Source organism: Solea senegalensis, linkage group LG16 (genome assembly GCF_019176455.1).
Source record: "Solea senegalensis isolate Sse05_10M linkage group LG16, IFAPA_SoseM_1, whole genome shotgun sequence".
NCBI lineage: Eukaryota > Metazoa > Chordata > Actinopteri > Pleuronectiformes > Soleidae > Solea > Solea senegalensis.
Genome location: NC_058036.1, coordinates 7205599 through 7224442, shown reverse-complemented (window position 1 = coordinate 7224442; position 18844 = coordinate 7205599). Strand labels below are relative to the sequence as shown.

General features: G+C 41.6%; 1 protein-coding gene across 5 annotated transcripts in view; it reads left to right on the top strand.

The window, feature by feature from the left end:
* The window catches only part of trim9 (tripartite motif containing 9), a 41515-nt gene that overhangs the window by 19677 nt on the left and 2994 nt on the right, over positions 1-18844 (top strand). For 2 of the 5 annotated variants that reach the window (XM_044047422.1, XM_044047421.1), the window contains exons 4-8: positions 12784-12894; positions 13684-13837; positions 14112-14257; positions 16000-16138; positions 18334-18372. In XM_044047422.1, the coding sequence (XP_043903357.1) occupies positions 12784-12894; positions 13684-13837; positions 14112-14257; positions 16000-16138; positions 18334-18372 (589 nt within the window). Of the gene's footprint in view, positions 1-12783; positions 12895-13683; positions 13838-14111; positions 14258-15999; positions 16139-18189; positions 18312-18333; positions 18373-18844 lie in introns of those variants that run through there. The other 3 variants (XM_044047424.1, XM_044047423.1, XM_044047425.1) reach the window with 2 other exon arrangements.

Sequence of the window (18844 nt, the reverse complement as noted above, 5' to 3'; positions counted from 1 at the left end):
TTCATCAGGAGGACTGACCGGCGCGTTTGTGTGCAGACGCAGCAGAGGCGGAAGGTTGTTTTATGGCGCTTTGTCACGGTCGGAGTTACAAAAGCTCCTTCAGCCTCGCTGCCACTCACAGCCCGTGTTTCTGTGGAACACGCACAAACACAAGGTCCAACCCAAATCCTCATGTTCAGCGAGGCGTTAGAGCCGATGGAGGAACCCACTACATTTTGGAGCCTAATCCCAACATGGAGGTAGAAGACATTAATACAGAATATTTCATCATTATTTTTAACTGTTTCTTTTAACTTTATATAAGCATGTATAGCACTTGGGCAACAGGAACTGTGGCACCTGGTTGCTGGTTCAATTCCCGGGACATGTCAAGGGCTGGGGTGCCAAAGTCCCCAACCTCCATTGCTGCCCACTGCTCCTGTGCACAGTGAAATGCAGGGGTCAAATTCACTAATTGGTGTGTGTGTGCAAATAAGATTAATTCTAATTCTAGTCATTATGAAAAGAAAATCACAGATATGTAAAATTCTTACTATACTTACTTACTACTATACTTTTAAATAAAGAAAACAACCAGAGACCATATTTGAAATGAAAGAGGTGCCATGTTAGGATATTAGTGAACTGCAATGAATACCGATTTCCCCGTGGAGTATCAACATTGGATGATTCAAAGTTAGATACAGATCAGCTGCTCACAAAAGAACATAAAATGTAGAAGAGTGGTAAATATTGTTGAAATCTATGAATGATTTTCCAGTAAAATCAACAGTAAAATAATGTCCTGACCCTGATTTCCTTGCTGTATTCCAGTAGAACGGTGATCATGTGTATCTTTGCCAATTATTTGCAATCATTTTTTAGTTGATATATTAAGATAAAAGCCCTCTAACTATCTTCATTGCTCCCAAATAAAATCAGAAGACAAAGAGTTATTGCGCTTTGTCTTGATGAACTGCTCAACCCTGACTTCCTACCTTTTTTAATACCTTTACTTCTAAAACTTAAGTACATTTTATATCAGAAAAGTTAAAGTTAGTTTTTATTAATCCCCTTAGGGAAAGTATTCCTCTGCATTTTGACCCATCCTAGAATTAGGAGCAGTGGGCTGCCACACTGAGTAGCGCCCGGGGAGCATTGGGGGTTGGGTACCTTGCTCAGGGGTACCCCAGCCCTTTTTTTGGCCGGGTGGGGATTTGAACCAGCGACCCTCTGGTTACAAGTCAAGTTCCCTTTCCACGGGCTGCCAAAAATGACATTTGCTACTGAAGTACAGTAAATGTCATATGCTTTAAGACTTTTACTTTAGTAATATTATCAAAAAGTGGCTTCAACTTCTACCAAAGTCATTTTCTGGACATAACATATTATCCATGGGCCACATCCAGGCCGCGGGCCTTGAGTTTGACACCTGTGGTTTACAGGATCATGGCCCTCGTATACCTAATCTCATGCTGGCAGGAAATGTTAAGTTATTTCAGCTGGTTTTGTGTCTTCCGTGCAGCTATTTGTCCCACTTTATGATTCAGAAATCCACTTACAAAGGTTTTAAACTTGTTTAAAGGATCATCCGTCATTGTGATTGTTTTATTAGGTCAAAGTTTTGCTACAGAGAACATCTCTTCTCTCCTGGCAGCAAAACAGCCACATATAAGACCTTGGGTTAGCAGGAGACTGTAAGGTCTCAGGTGTTGGTGCCTGAAACATGCACTTGAACTTGAACAGAAACCAATCTTTGTCAATCCATAAACCTGATCGTGATAAATCACCTCTCCCAGTGCCGTCCTTTGATGTATCATGGAGGATTTTGGAGACGATTTCATCTGAGCCCCCCATAATGATTACAGCAACACTAAAGTGCTTTTTTATTTCCTGTATTACAGTTACAGTTATTTTACTGTCCCCCCTGTTAAGTGCAGATCCCAGCTCCCCTCGGTGTCTTTTATTTTCCAACATTCAAAAATCATACGTCTCATAGTTTAATTCTTAATGTTAATTCACCTAGCAACAGTGTTTTATTGCTGCGGTGGGAAGATTAGCATGCAATATTAAAGCTCCAGTGAAGTGTTCGCAGTGAGGACACTCTATACTCTACAGCCTTGCCTCTTACCTTAACCTCAACTTAATTCTAACCGTAACCACATAACCAAGTCTCAGAAAGGCCTTAAAACTTAAGACGAAATGTCCTCACATAAGAACAACCTTGTTCTTAATGCACTCTCCAGTGCCTGACCTTAACCTTTACCCTTTGCCGGGCAAAGAACTATCCGAAGAAACTAATGATGGAAAATTTCCTCTTCTAAAATGTTCTATGATGTTCTAAAATAATGTTCATTTATATAAACATTATATATTTTCGCTCTTGTATATTCCTATAATCTACCCATGTATGGTGCCTTCACGGGCCTTAATTTTCTACATGCAAATGAAAAAAGAAATTGAAAAATGTAACAAAAAGTTACATCCTCTACATTTGAAATGTTTAATTTCCAAGTATTTCAATTTGTTACCAATTTGTTAACCATCACAAGTGTCTAACCCTAACTCAAATCTAAACCAAATCTTAACCCTGAAAAAGCCCTTTAAAGTTGTAGATCCCAGACAAAATGTCCTCTCAAAGATAGGTTTGTATGTTTTTGGACGTGCACACACACATATATATAAGTCAGAAAACACTGTCCCCATCATGATTACATGCAGGACTTCCACCCTGTTGCATTTGCTCGTTGTTGGCCTCAGTGTATAAATGCGTCAGTGCCGTGCAGGCGGTGACAGCTAAGTGTCAGTTGCCACGTTCCCTCATCGTCACTGCAGCTTGTACCGTAGAGCACGGAGGAGAAAGGGTTCTCTTAAATCATCTCCCTTTGATCCTGTCGTTTGATTTACTCTTCCAGACCCTCGTTCCTCATGTATCTCCCCCCTCCACCCATCCTCCCTGTCCTTAACCTCCTTTCCTCATCTCCTCCTCTATCTGTCGCCATCACTCCTCACATCTCTTGAATCCTTATCTCCTCCTCAACTTTTCCCTCATTAAATCGTCCTCCTGCACCTCTGTAATGTCAGGCTGTTAACAGATTTAAAGGTGGGGTCCTGACTGGACTGTAGAGCAGCCTGTGCTGCTGTGACGGCCGTCTCCTACCACAGGGTTTTTGCGAGGCCAAAAGTGCCGCAGTGGCCCCAACACAGTCACAACAGAAACAGAGAGAAGACGCTCACAGAATAATATGTGCAGCAGATCCAATGTTGTTCCCCTTTTTTAATAACCGGGGCTGATTTGATTGATGCCTGCTGGTGCTTCAATATTTTTGTTGACATAAATCTCTTCACAGCTTCTATATTGACTATTTTTAATGTGAAAGCCCCTGAATTATAGTCTATGAAGCTATAGTGTCTTGTATCTCAGTGTCTCAAAAATGTTTTAAAAGGAGATTTTATGCTCGCTCAGTGGTAGAGCGGTCGTCTTTCAACTCAAAGGTTGTGGGTGCGATTCCTGGCTCCGTTAGTCAACATGCCAATGTAGGAACACTTCACCGATTAGCATTTAGCTTTGTATTAGTGGAATATGGGTAGTATTTTTGAAAAATTGTGCTTCCTAACCTCAGTTTCGCCTGGGTCAAGAAATATCTTCCTTCTTTTATTTGTGCCCACCAGTGACACTTGGTCCCGTTAGCGTAACTGTTAGCAAAGATGGCGGACACTGTTTACATTCTGGGAATGAGGTCCCGTCCCCCTACGAGTGGGTCTAAAAAGTGCGGAATTAGCTTTGCTAAGTGACACTGGTGGGCACGTAACAAAAAAAAAGAATGAAGAAACTAAGGTTAGCGAGCACAATTTTTCAAAAATACTACCTATATTCCAGTAACACAAAGCTAAATGCTAATCGGTGAAGTATTCCTACATTGGCATGTTGACTAACGGAGCCAAGAATCGCACCCACAACCTTTGAGTTGAAAGATGACTCGTTCTACCGCTGAGCTAGCGTAAAATCTCCTTTTAAAACGTTTCTTAAAAATAGTTTTTCTTCCAAATCCAAATGTTTTCTTAGCCCTAACAACTTTCTGTGCCTAAAGAAACAACTCATTCCTTGAACCCCCCAAAAGCGAGTAAAACACTATGATGCATGAGCACACTTGTAGCCATTTAAATGAGTAACCCAATTTTGAAAATACTCCTTAACTGAGTAAGTTGTGTGAGGGTGGAGACATTGTGATATTTGTTTTTCCTTCGCACACTGAGAATCGTGACATGTTTTAATGAGTTTGTGAACCGAGTTGCACCACAGTCCCTGAATCTCCCCGACGCTGCACTATCTGCTTGTTCATCTGGCAGAAGCGACTGTCGTTGACAGATTTGACATCATAGCCTGATGCTGATTTACAGCAACGATGACCGGAATGTTGAAAGGAGCTGCCGCAGTGCGTGTCGAATCTAAAAAAGCCAGATGAAAACATGTTCCCTGCCTGCGCCCGGACTTCAGATTCCCCCCATTTTACCCTGTTTAAATTGTAGAGATTGTAATTCCAGCTGCGTGTGGAGGACAGGCAGTGAGTAGGATTGCGTAACAGGCGGTGACAGACCACCTGGAGTCATGCCAGGCCACTGCAGGAGTCTGGATGTGACACAGCAGGGATGGTTTGGCCTCCAGCCAGAGAAATGTAGACCAAATCATCCAAGAGCTGCAGGGAAATCTCCTTAAAAAAAGTTGATAATTATGTTACAGTTTCTACTTGAATGATACTAGCTGTCAATCACTCTAATACTTGCCATGTTTTACCATAATTTACAGTGAATATAGTGAATAAGTAGCTCTTAAGACCATGAACTACTCAGGAAAATGTTTATTGATGTTATAAATCAAGTGAGAATTAGACTCATTTTCCCATCGACAGCCATTCAAACTAAGTTCTTTTTACAGCCAGGGTTGTCGCCCCCGGTGGCTCTTCAATATATTGTGACTTTTCTGATTAGCATGACTGACAAACTGGAAGACCAAGTCAATTGTATAGTTGTTTTGTACAATTTACCTGAGTTTTATATTAACATTCATATTCATTTTAAACTTGTTTTTTCTACTTCTATTTAATTATCCTTAAGATAATTAAGATCCTTAATTATCGTGTTTTTCATCACTTCTAAATGTGTTTTACCTTGATTTTTTATGGAAACTATTATACTTGTTTAGTTCCATTTACCGGGGAGTTAAAACTTCCATGTATATTTTAAAGTTTTATTTGTTATTTTACTTTTATAGTGTTTTATCCACGTGGTAAACTGAACCTGAACTCACATTATGAATCCTCCAGATTTACAATTTGATGTTCTGAAAAGCCGAAATTCACGCTCACACTAATATTTGCTGGGTTTTTATCATAATTTACAAAATTGACATTGTGTCCCATCAAATAAGAACTGAAAGTAGCTCTGGAGACCATTAGCTACTCAGGAAAATGTTTTTTGAAGTTATAAATCAAGTGAGAATTAGAAGTTCTTTTTGCAGCCAGCAGTGTCGCCCCCTGGTGGCTCTTCGATTTATTCTAACTTCCTGATTAGCTTGACCGACAAACCGTTTGACTAAATCAATTTTATAGTTATTTTTGTTGCTGTTTTTTGTACAATTTACACAAGTTTTCTATAAATGTGTCATATTCATTCTAAACTTTTACCTTCTACTTTTATTTGATTATTTTAAAAAGTTACTTCTCTGTTATCTATATTTGCATATTATTTATGGGCTTCAGTGCTGCTTGATGTCCAATTTTCTCAATTTTTAGTTAATTCAGGGCACGCCCTATTCCTATTTTGCATTTCAGATATAAGCTTGTAAAGTGCTATGTAAATAAAATTATTAGAAGTGTTATTATTATTTTAATCTTTGGTTCATTTAAGTTGCTGAAGTCGGAATAGACCGAAGCTTTACGAGTATTTCACTCATTTGTGCAGACAGGTCAAAAAGTAGGATTCCTTCTCAGTAACGAAAAGGGATTTTTTTTCTGCAGACTCGGCTTTAATTTCCCTTTCACGGCATATAAGAGCACGTGTGGAATAAACTGAGTCTCTCGTGGTTCACAACTAAAAAACTGCACCTTCACTCATTTCTGCAGTTTGTTGAAACGTGTCCAAGGTCAGATTAAGTATTAAGTATATGCCATGTTTTTTTTTTAAGGTTTGAATAAAGCATTAATCCTTCACAGTTAACACGTCAAGTAAAATTTCCCGGCATCTGTCATCATTTGGGTTAGGTTAGGTTAGGTTAGGTTGGGCTGAGGTTAGGTTTAGGTTTCAAAGAGGATCAGAATGCGACCATTATTCGATTAATCAATTGTTAATCGCTTACTAAATTAATCGTCAACTATCTTGATCATCGATTAATGAGTTTGAGTGTTTTTTCTCTGATTTTCCAGCTCCTTAAATTTGAATATTTTCTGGGCTTCATATAACAAAGAAATCACTAAAACTTCAACATTTTGTTTTGTGGACAATATAATATATTTGAGAACGTCGTCGTTTCCAGGTTTGAGAAACAACAATCAACATTTTTCAACATTTCATGGACCAAACAAATACTTAAATCGTTCGTTGCAGTCTGACAGCTTTAAAATTTATTTTCAATCAAGTAAATCAGATTTATTTTTAGGACTTTTATTTGTACATTTATTTTGTTGATAAACTTTATTGTGATATATTTATATATCTATAATTCTACCTCAGATGTTTTCTCATTTACAGACCAGTGAGACCAGTGTTTCCTTTACATGTATAATCTATTCTATCTATCATTCTATAATTTGTGTTACATTTGTATGAAAAGTGCTGTATAAATAACAATTGATTAATTGATAACAACAGCACTCTGCTCTTTCCCATTCCCTTGTATTTTTTTTTTTTAATCCAAACTTCCAGCAATATTTTTTTTTTCCAGATATGTCCATAATTGAAGCTGCGTAACTTCCCCTAGGCAACTCCATTGCCATGGCAACAGGCTCCTCTGATCTCATATTTTGAGTTGCGGTTGTTTAAGTCGTCTTTACATGTTTTAATGTGACAGATTTATTTTTATACACTCAGTCCAACAAAGAGGAAAGCTAAAAAGGTTGTATTATGACAAGCTAATCAGCACATTCATCCATTCAACACACAGACTGTGCAGAAGTGAACATGTGATGTGATCACATGACGCACGTTTGTGCACGAGAACATGTGAAAAGATTCTGGTAAGGTGGAGGAAGTACAAACACTAAGAATATTTGTAATTTATCTGTTGTATGACGTAATATTTCAGTTTCAATGATTTTTGCATCAACTTTATATAAATAAATATAAGAAATTCAATGTACATCAGTATATACAGAGACTATAAATAGCATAACATGTGCATTGATTAATCAGCCGTTGAGAAATATCTTCATTCTTTTCTTTGTTACATGCCCAACAGTGACACTTCCTGTTAGCGTAACTGTTAGCAAAGATGGCGGACACTGTTTACATTCTGGGAGTTAGTGTTGCAGTTTCAAGCCTGGAACCAAGTGTCACTGGTGGGCACGTAACAAAGAAAAGAAAGAAGATATTTCTGAGGTTGGGAAGCACAATTTTTTCAAATACTACCCCTATTTTAGCTAAACGCTAATCGGTGAAGTATTCCTTCTACACATAATTATGTTTTGGTGTTTAATGGCTGCTAAATAAGTGTTTTTTTACAGTATATACTTTAGGCAAGGGCCCAGCTTTACATAGGCAGCCATCTTGTGCCACCGTTTCTACAGTAGCCAAAACTACCCGACCACTAGGTGTCGCTACCTATTTCTCACCGACTGGGCCTTTAATGACTGTCAGGGTTAGTGCATGACTATTTACATCCGTGGTCGACTCTATTTGGAAAAAAGTGTCACTCATTCAAACACAGTCAGCTGTGAAGGTACGGACGTGTGTGTGTGTGTGTGGTGTCTGCGCGGATGCTACACCTGTTGCATGCTAATGCGCTCCGACTGCAGACATCATCACAAAGTCGTCTTCGTGTTTCTGTGGCTGCTTCTCAAAAGGATTCTCCTCTCCATTCAGGCTTGGAGCCACTCAGACAGCAGCACTGAAGTTTCTGTTACCTAGCAACTATTGGTCCGGCACCATTGTGTGTGCGCGCGTGTGTGTGTGTGTACTTGTATTTGCTACCTTTTTTCTGGCATTAACATTGAACTTGTCAGGACTAGTAGTCCTCATGGTGACCAAAACCTGGTCGTAATGAGGAGGCTAATATTTGAATTGTGGTTAGCTATAGTTAGGGTTAACTGGTTATGGTTTAGGTTAGGGATAAAGCCTGGTTAGGGTAGGCCGACCAAGTCTTAAAATGGATAGAAGAGACTTTAAGACCTGGTTTTAGAGTTGGGGTTAGAATTAAGTTTGGGTTAGGTTTGTTGTGATGGTTAAGGTTAGGTGCTAGGGAATGTATTATGTCTTAGAGTGTCCACACAAAGAATGCAAAACCAGCATTTGTGTGTGTGTGTGTGTGTGTGTGTCTTTTATGGGCGTCTTTGTGAGGACTGAAAAACATCAAGAGTGAGGGCGTTTTGTTTGGTTCTGACACATTTAAAAGGCTTCTTGAGGCTTGAAGTTGTAGTTATGGTTAGAATGAGGTTAAGGTTCAGTTTTGGGTAAGGGCTAGGGAATATTATGTCTATGAGGGTCTTCACTGTGAACGCTGCACAAGAACGTGTGTGTATGTCCTTGTATGTCTTCGTGAGGACCAAAAGATTGAAAGAACATTCAAACCACAGGGAGTGAGGACATTTTGGGAAAGTGAGGACATTTTGTCTGGTTCTCACAAATTTTAAGGGCTTTCTGAGACTTTAGGTTTAGGTTAAGGTTAGGGTTGCACAAGAGTGAGTGTGTGTGTGTGTGTGTGTGACATCAGCCGTGTCAGCGTGATGAGGGAATCTCCCAAGTCTCATGAATCAAATGTCAAACCAAAGCAGATAATTGTGTGACTGTGTCCTCCTGTGTGGTCAGACACGGGGAGATACAGTGTACCATGATAATCAATAATCACATCTTTTATTGCCTTTGTTCTGGTGGCGAGGTCTGCGTGAGACAATAAAGGGTCTTTTGTCCCAAATGCGTGGAATATTTGGAAAGAAAAGCTTAAAATGAACACGATATTATATTATTATGATTTTTTTTTTTTAATGGCAGTGATCCATCTGTGCTGTCTCTCAGGATCTTGTCCTGATGTCCTCCCGTTTGTTTGTCCCCGACTGTGTTTTTTCCTATGAAAACAGCCAATGAAGAGACAGGTTGGCTGACACACTCTGCCATATGTTGCCTGGTGTCTCTGAACAGCGTGGCTTCCTGCCAAAATGGCGTTGTTTTGGTTTCGGAGTGTTGCATGATGGGATTGTGTGACACCTGCGGCCACAGCTCTATAATCTGGACTCTGTTTGGTGTGAATGCACTGATATTTATTGATCTGAAATGCGTCTTTGTGCTTTATTTATTTCATGGTATTTATTATATTTCTTTTATTTCTTTTCTTCTCATCTTTGATTTTCTTCTTATCTCATCTCTTTTCTTTTCTTCTAATTTCATCTTATCTTGTCTCTTTTCTTCTCATCTCTTTTCTTTTCTTCTCATCTTGTCTCTTTGCTTTTCTTATCTCATCTCTTTTCTTCTCATCTTGTCTCTTACTCTCGTCTCTTTTCTTTGCTTTTCTTCTTGTCTCCATTTTCTTCTCATCTAATTTCATCTTATCTTGTCTCTTTTCTTCTCATCTCTTTGCTTTTCTTCTCATCTCTTTTCTTCTCATCTTTCCCCTTTATTTTCTTCTGATTTTCTTTTCTTTGTTCATCCCTTCTCAGAATCAGAATCAGAATCAGAAGAGCTTTATTGCCAAGTACGATTTGCACATACAAGGAATTTGTTCTGGTGTCATTGGCGCATAACAAGCATTCAAAATTTTCTAAAGTGAACAGTAAACGTATATATACACAGTATATAAATGTTTTTAAAGATGAAAAAGAGCACTGCAGAAAGAGCAGTAAAGAGCAGTATGACTGGGCAGAAGTGAGTAACAGTGCAAAGTGCAAAGTTCACAGTAATGAACACAGTAATGACGTTAATATAACGCATAAAAAGGATGTAATGATAATGTGACATGTAGAGGCAGAGGAGGAGTGTGAGGAGTCAGAGTGTCGGGGGGGGTCTCCGGGCCTTGTTGATAAGGCTAGTAGCAGACGGGAAAAAACTGTTCTTGTGGCGTGAGGTTCTGGTCCTGATGGACCGCAGCCTCCTGCCAGAGGGGAGTGACTCAAAGAGTTTCTGTCCGGGGTGGGAGGGATCAGCCATAATCTTTCCTGCACGCCTCAGAGTTCTGGAGGCGAACAGGTCCTGGAGAGATGGAAGATTGCAGCCGATCACCTTCTCTGCAGACCGAATGACACGCTGCAGTCTGCCCTTGTCCTTGGCCGTGGCAGCAGCGTACCAGATGGTGATGGAGGAGGTGAGGATGGACTCAATGATGGAGGAGTAGAAGTGCACCATCATTGTCTTTGGCAGGTTGAATTTCTTCAGCTGCCGCAGGAAGTACATCCTCTGCTGGGCTTTTTTGATGAGAGAGCTGATGTTCAGCTCCCACTTGAGGTCCTGGGTGATGATAGTTCCCAGGAAGCGAAAGGAATCCACAGTGTCAACTGTGGAGTGACAGAGGTTGATGGGTGCAGGTGAGGCTGAGTTCTTCCTGAAGTCCACGACCATCTCCACTGTCTTTAGAGCGTTGAGCTCTAGGTTGTTTCGGTTGCACCAAGTGACCAGCTGGTCAACCTCCCACCTGTAGGCGGACTCGTCACCATCAGAGATGAGTCCGATGAGGGTGGTGTCGTCCGCGAACTTCAGGAGCTTGACAGACTGGTGACTGGAGGTGCAACTGTTTGTGTACAGGGAGAAGAGCAGAGGAGAAAGAACGCAGCCCTGGGGGGATCCGGTGCTGATGACCTGTGAGTCGGAGACATGTTTTCCCAGCTTCACATGCTGCTTCCTGTCAGACAGGAAGTCAGTGATCCACCTGCAGATGGAGTCAGGCACGCTCAGCTGGGAGAGCTTCTCCTGGAGCAGAGCCGGGATGATGGTGTTGAAGGCAGAGCTGAAATCCACAAACAGGATCCTGGCGTAGGTTCCTGCAGAGTCCAGGTGCTGGAGGATGTGGTGGAGGGCCAGATTAATTGCATCGTCTACAGACCTGTTGGCTCTGTAGGCAAACTGCAGTGGGTCCAGGAGGGGGTTGGTGATGGCTTTCAGGTGTGAAAGCACAAGACGCTCAAAGGACTTCATAACCACAGAGGTCAGGGCGACGGGTCTGTAGTCATTGAGTCCTGTGGTCCTTGGCTTTTTGGGAACAGGGATTATTGTCGAGGTCTTGAAGCAGGCTGGCACGTGACATGTCTCCAATGAGGTGTTGAAAATGTCTGTGAACACTGGAGACAGCTGATCAGCGCAGTGCTTCAAGCTGGATTCTCGCCTTGTCTTGTCATGTCTTGTCTCCTTGTTTCAGTTCAGTATGAAGTCGATGTTATCACTGACATTATATGCGTTTGTTTGTTTGTTTTCTCTTCTCTTTTGTTCACATTTCATCCTGAATGTCCAAAACTGCGACCTGTTTTGACTCGGAGTGAAGCGCCGTATCTTAAGTAGCCCGAAAGCACGTTGTATTGCGGCTCTGTCTCATCCATCACCTCTGATGTAACCGGCTGTAACGCTGCGACGACTGTTCACACGTCCTGAGTGTAAAAAAACAAAATGTCACTTTCTTTCCGTTCACGTCACTGGCGAAATCAGTCTCCCTCCATTTTTCCCCCCTTCACTCAATCAGTGGCCATGAAGTCTCAAGAGGAAAAATTACTTAATCAATCACGTTGACAATTTCGTTGTCGACGTGATTGTCATTAACAGCCTTGTTTAATCTTCGTGATCGGGCCTCCGGCCTCTACACACACGTTTTCTGCCGCTTCCACTACCATCTCGCTTTCTAATCTGCCTTTCCTTCACTCCTTCATTCATCACCTCCACCTCATTCACCCTCATCTCTCTCTTTCTTTCAGCGCTCCTCTGCATCGCCGCAGTATTGATACTCCGGCTGCATTTCTGCTCCTTGCTGATGATGATTAACGTCAGCGCTGCAGCAGTAAATTTACTAATCAATAAAATCAATATATTATCTCTGTTCACCGTCGTTACTTTTTTGTAAAAATGTCTTTAAATAAAAGACTGCCTTATCTTATCTTGCCTTATCTTACGCTATCTCATCAACTGTGTCCAAATAACTTCACGCAGGGAAGTGTTTCTCAGACAAATGCTGCATACAAAAGACATATAATTATATTATTATATAAATATAATATTATTAATTACGACATAAATAACACAGGAGAAAAAAAAAGAAAAATGAATATTGCGCCTGCCGTAAAACACATTAAATACTTAAGCATATAATTAATGCTAATTAAAATATACGTGAGACCTTGCATTAAAATGTATATATTACAAAACACTGTAAAAAAAAGTCATGTGATAGGAGTTGGAATAAATAAATATTTTCCTCGCTAATTAATCAGTTGTGTTTCATTCAATTAAAGTTCTGCCATTTTAACTTTTGAATGTGAATTTTTCCTGGTTTAATTGGTTCAGTGATTATTTTAGGGTTTAATAATTATTGTCATTACAATATTCCTTTTTTGTGTGTGTGCGTGTCGGACTTCACTGTCACTTCTCAATCTCTCGGCTTGTTTCCACTTGTTTCCGCTCCAGGTGGTTCGAGATCAGATCTCCCACTGCACGGTGAAGCTGCGTCAGACCACGGGGCTGATGGAATACTGTCTGGAGGTCATCAAGGAGAACGACCCCAGCGGCTTTCTCCAGGTGAGAGGCAACTCAAGACTATGTTGTTTCTAAAGACATTTCAGCTGAATTGAATCTTAATTCAATGAATGAAAGTTCATTTTCCCAATCATAATTTAATTGTATTAAATAAAAAGGGGAACAGAGTTTTAAACTCTGAAACTCAAGACTGAAAGTCATTTCTTGGCCTGTTTTTGGACACTGAGACAAAAACTCAAACAAATTTTATGCTAAATATGTTTTATACTGTTCAAACACCCAAAATCTGGTGTTCATGTGTACTTTCCTCAATAAAACCATTTTAAATGTGTTAATACACTATTTTAACATGCAGTAAATTGTGAATAACTGCCAGATGTTGAAACTCACAGGACATTTTCTGGCCCTTTTATGGTTAAAATAAGCAAAAAAAAAAGGTGTTAGCATTCTTTTATTTTTGTATAATTTGTTATGGTTGGCCTTACATACAGTGTCTCTAATGTATTTGTTTTTAGAATAGAATAATGAATAGAATGAGCTTTATTGTCATTATACACAGTGAACCTGTGTAACCCTAACCCTGTGCAACAAATAAGAAAAATAGAAATGGAAGAAATTACACCGGCTAATAAGAAAAGAATTATTCCCTCGTTCGTGAAGTACTTTGTAACTCCGTTTTAAGAATTTCTATATAAAATAAAGTATGTATATTTTGAGATAAGTAGAGAAATTTGTTTACGCTCTGATAAGACGAGACGTCTGTGCTCCTCTGGTATTTCCCGGGTTATCAGTTCAGCCTTTGATCAGTTTGTCCTCTTGTGCTCCTCTCAGATCTCCGACGCTTTGATCCGGAGGGTCCACATGACGGAGGGCCAGTGGGGGAAGGGGACCCTCACCCCGAGGATGACCAGCGACTTCGACCTCACCCTGGACAGCGGGCCCCTCCTGCAGACCATCCACCAGCTGGACTTTGTCCAGATGAAAGGTAAAGGGGAGGAGGAGATGGACAGGTGGAGACACCTGAGAGGCAGAGGGGGAGGGAACATTTAAAATTCAAAGCGAGGAGACCGAACGTATGCTCTGTCAGCTTAAAGATTTTGATATTCTTAATTTTGTGGAAAGTAGGAAGTCTAAATGACGCTCGAGCAGAAAGGTGCTTCAGTACTGGGACAAGGACGATAATCCGCAGGACCACTTGACTTTGTATGGAAACATTCTGTGTGTATGTGTGTAATCTGGCCTGATTTCCCCTCCTCCAGTCCCAGCTGCCCCGATGCTCCAGCTGGAGGAGTGCTGCACTCAGAACAACAGTGCGACGTTGTCATGGAAACAGCCACCGCTCTCCACCATCGCCGTGGAAGGATACATCCTGGAGCTGGACGACGGAAACGGGGGACCGTTCAGGGTAAGTTCCCCTCTGCAGGTACATGCTACTCCGCACTGGGAACTTTTGTTGGATTTGCATTTAGATTTACATTTGCGAGGCAAAAAAGTGGCCCAGTTGGAGTCATAATTCACCTTTACAGAGCAATACACCCCAGTCCCCGTCCTGTCTCAACAAAGACTTGTTCATTCAGTGCCGGGGAAGACACCAGCTCTGCCGGGTGGGGATGTGAAAGCGGCGCTTTGTCACTGTGAACTCCCCGGAGTCGATGTGTGACGGCCGCGCCGCGCTGGTCATGTGACACGCTGTAGTGAGGCACTGAGTGACACACCATCAGGAGAAAAAGCTCCGTGGTGCAGCTGCTGGCCCGGCGACGATCCCGCAGGAAGTGTGATCCGGGATCAAAGAAGCGTTCGTGCCCCACCCTGTAATCGATCCTCATCAGACCCTCCCCAGCTCTGTGTACACTGAGCCCCCCCCGGTTTTGTTATCATGACAACTTATCCGTCCTGAACGTTTCCATCAGTACAAAGGCAGAGCGTATCCGTGTCCGACCTCTACACCGGCAACTTCCTCCAAACTCTACAGTGGTTCTGATGTAGGGTGTCGCTCGAGTCTTCATATCACACTTTATAGACGTCACATGACTCCGTTTGTGAACTGTAAATGTGTAAATTATCAAATAAGAAAACCACAAATTAGAAAATATATATAAACTGCAATGACAAACAGACCTAAAAATGAGTGCAGTACAATAGAGATATGTTAATTAAATTTAAATAAATAAAATAAAGTTAGATGCAGTAAACATAATTAGGGCTGAAACAATTCATCGATTATTAATCAATTACTAAATTCATCGACAACTTTGAAGCTTTTTTTCATGATTAAAACAAGTTTTCCAAATGTTTAAGCTTCTTAAATGCGAGTATTTTCTTCATTTCAAATGAATTTTCATGCAAAAATAATCTAGAATGAAGCTCGGCGTCATCCAGACACATGAAGCTGTGTTCTCTGAGCACTTTTAGGTTTTGTGCTGTAAATAGTTGACCCTGCAGTGGACGGACTGTGGTGGTTTGTGAAGAGGCTGAACTGGGACGCCAGTTGCTCCTCCGGTCTTGGAGCAGCTGTTCGTCGGAGGCGTCCTGTGTTTTAAATTTAGGAAAAGCGGGCTGTGGCCCTCACGAGATGAACCCAGCTGTCCGCGAGCGCAATCTCACCCCGTTCGATTCTCTACGAATGTCTTGAGCTCCCTCCGCTCGGTCTTAATTACAAGTGTGCCATAAGAGGGTGATCATTTAGATTCAGCCTGCCAACAGATTCACCCACTGTATCCACTCCCTGCTAATTGGTAGGCAGTTGGTGCCAAAATTGTGTTGCAGCTTGCAGTTTGACTTCGATTCACTGCAGATATTTTGTGTTGCAAACGGTCAAAAGTGTTGTGCGTCTCTTAAATGTCTGTGCTTTGCCAGACAAAAAAAAACTACGCTTCAGATTTTTAAAGGGAAGTTTTCTCTTTCTCCTCTACTCTCTGACTCACTGGTGCGCGCCAACGCAGTGCCACGCTGAGCTTGGCGAGTTGTGTCCCCCCCGCGTCTATTTATACTCCAGCGTGGGCTGCGTCTCCCACGCTCAGTTGTACGGACTCATACTCTCGCTGTTTCGCACTCACCAACCGAAATCCGCACGGTACTCGAGCGGGATGTCATGATTACGCACGCCATGTATCCGCCAGGTTAACAAGAAGCACTTTGTCTTGACAGGAAGTATACGTGGGGACGGAGACCATCTGCACAGTGGACGGGCTTCACTTTAACAGCACGTACAAGTCCAGGGTGAAGGCCTTCAACGCCAGCGGAGTGGGCCAGTACAGCAAGACGCTGATCATGCAGACGTCTGAGAGTATGTTACACACATCGATAAGGGCAAAAGACTCTCTTAAAGGTCCAGTGTGTAATATTTAGGAGGGGTTTAGTGCCATAAATTTAACATACTACACACGTATGTTTATATTAGAGATTTTCCAATACCATTTTTTCCCTCCCGATACCGATTCCGATACTTGTGCTGTGGGTATCGGCCGATACAGAGTACCGATACCGATACCAGTGATATGTTTTTTCCGTTTTTCAGCTTATACGTTTGTTTTGACTCTGGTCCAAACACCGCAGCACTGGCAGAGCTTCATGTTTCCATGACGACTGAGCGGGAAAGGACGCGCGTGACATAATTTTTACATGACTCCGGATTGTTAAAATGAGTCTCTGAAGTAACGCTACACTTTAAAAACAGAGGCATACATACGCAGGACACAGGTACGCTAGTTAGTTGTAGCGCTGCTCTTTTCGTTTAATGAACGGGCCAGTTTGACTGCGGAGCTAGCGCAGCTAACAGCGCTAACAGAGCTAACTCGCCGACATGATGAGCTAACGTTAGCTCCTTGTCTACAGGTGCATGGTGAAGAGTTCTTCTTCACACCTCTAAAACAGCGCAGAACAAGAACAACCGTGTCAGCGCTAACGGAGCTCTAATAAATTACGTGGTATCGGATCGGTGCATGGACTCCAGTACGAGCCGATACCGATGCCCACATTTTCGGCAGTATCGGAGGCATTTCCGATACTGGAATCGGAACAACTCTAGTTTATATTAGTGAAGAAAATTGTTTAGTATTAGAATAAAGACTATATACAAATGGCCAGAGCTGCCTAGTTTTTGAAATTGGACGATACCAGTTGTCACTCATCTGTGCCTAAATTTATCGTCTATTTCCCTCTACATGGGAACATAATTTATTTATTTTTCAAACTGGAAAACCCGAACAGACGTACTACACAAACTCTTTGTGGTATGTGAAGTGAGCTGAGGAGTCGTGCAATCTGCATTCTCACCATCAGATGTCACTCATCCCGACACACTGGACCTTTTAATGCAGAATTCTTGTATTTATACATTTGATCTAAGGTGACACCGTGTTTAAAGGATACATTTGTTCATCCCTGTGAAGTTAGACTTGAAAAAGAGCCAAGACTCAAGTCTGTGTGAAGTCTGTACTCTTTCTAAAGCTTCTTTACCAGCACACCGTGTCTTAGAAAATACCAACATTAAAGCATTGTGTTTTCATATGAATGAAATTTTTTTTAAAAGTTATACCTGCCACATGTTGTTTCACAAGGTTTTGCTCGAGTCATTGATTTTAATGCCACAATAAACCCTGATTGATTTGTGGGGAGATGAATAAAAAAAAACACACATAAAATCTGATTTTAGGATCATGATTGTAAACATCTGGCAGGTATATTTTTTTTTATCACAGCACAGTGTAATCGAATCAAAGTGACTTCTGGATGTTGTCACTTGATGAGAAACACAGACGAGAGTCTTGGCTTTTCTTCCTGGAGCCACATATAACAGATAAAGTCCTGACTGAGATCTTAAGAAGAATAAATCAAAATCATGATGCACTCTTTGCATTAAAGGGGATTTTAAGGACACGGTGGCCATCAGTCTTCTTCGTCTCATTTTATTTTTCCTCTAACATGAAACTAATACCAGTAAAAGCTTTCCTGAACATAGATTTAAATTCTATTTAAGAGCGTTTGTGCTTTTCAACCAGGTACACGCAGTAACAGCGGGGTTTGTGTATAATCCACCCATGTGCTTTGCCTTCTCATTAGTTAAATGTCGCTCTGCATCGACAGTGGAAGCTTGTCGTTAGCCAGTGAACCTGAAAGGTCCAGACGGTCTTGTCACCTGAGCAGCTGTTCCCGGCTGCACTCGGCGATCTAACCCTTCAATTTTGCAGAGTGCTGACACTGTTCACCGAGACCAGACTGCGCTTGAATGTTTGTCGGGTTTTATTTTTCATTGAGAAGAAGGAAGAGTGTTTTATTTTGTCTTTTTGTTTCCTTGCTTTTCAAGTCTTCCCTGGTTTGTTTGTTTTTTTTCTCCAGCTTCCCTGACCAAACTTGCCTTTTCCCCTCTCTGCCTCCCCTCCTGACCCCTCTGCTTCAACGCTTTACTTCGCTCTCCTCCTCCTCCTCTTCTTCCTCCCTTTTCCCCCCTTTTCCCTCCTCCTCTGTCATGTCACATTTCAGCTGGACTCCCTCCATGCGATATTCAGTCTATAGGCTCAGGTATGGACGGCTCTCACTGCTGACTGTTTCCCGTCTGATCCCCCTCCCGGTCCTGTGGCCTGTTTCATCAGTGCAGTCCTCACCTTCACGCCAGCAGGCGGGCACTTTGCTGCTCTGTGGCCTCCACTTATTAAATGCTCGCCACTGGCTTCCAATAAACAACTGTGTTTTATTTCCTTGGGGAAATAAAGCTGTGTAATGGAAATTTACCGCACATATAGCGACATCAGTAAAAGCCAAGTCCAGTGGAGACCATGTATAGTGCAAACACCCGCCTGATAAACTCCCACATTTCTCTATATAGACTTAAGATTGGTTGTACTATACTATGTATTTCCAACGCCGAGTTAAACAGGTTGCAAAGTTATTGTTCACGTTTGACTGAACCTGCTTGGAGTGCTGTCATAAATTGGGATAAAAGAGAGTTTAGAGAGGGAGTTTGATCACATCTGCCTGAAGGTGGCAGGTTATA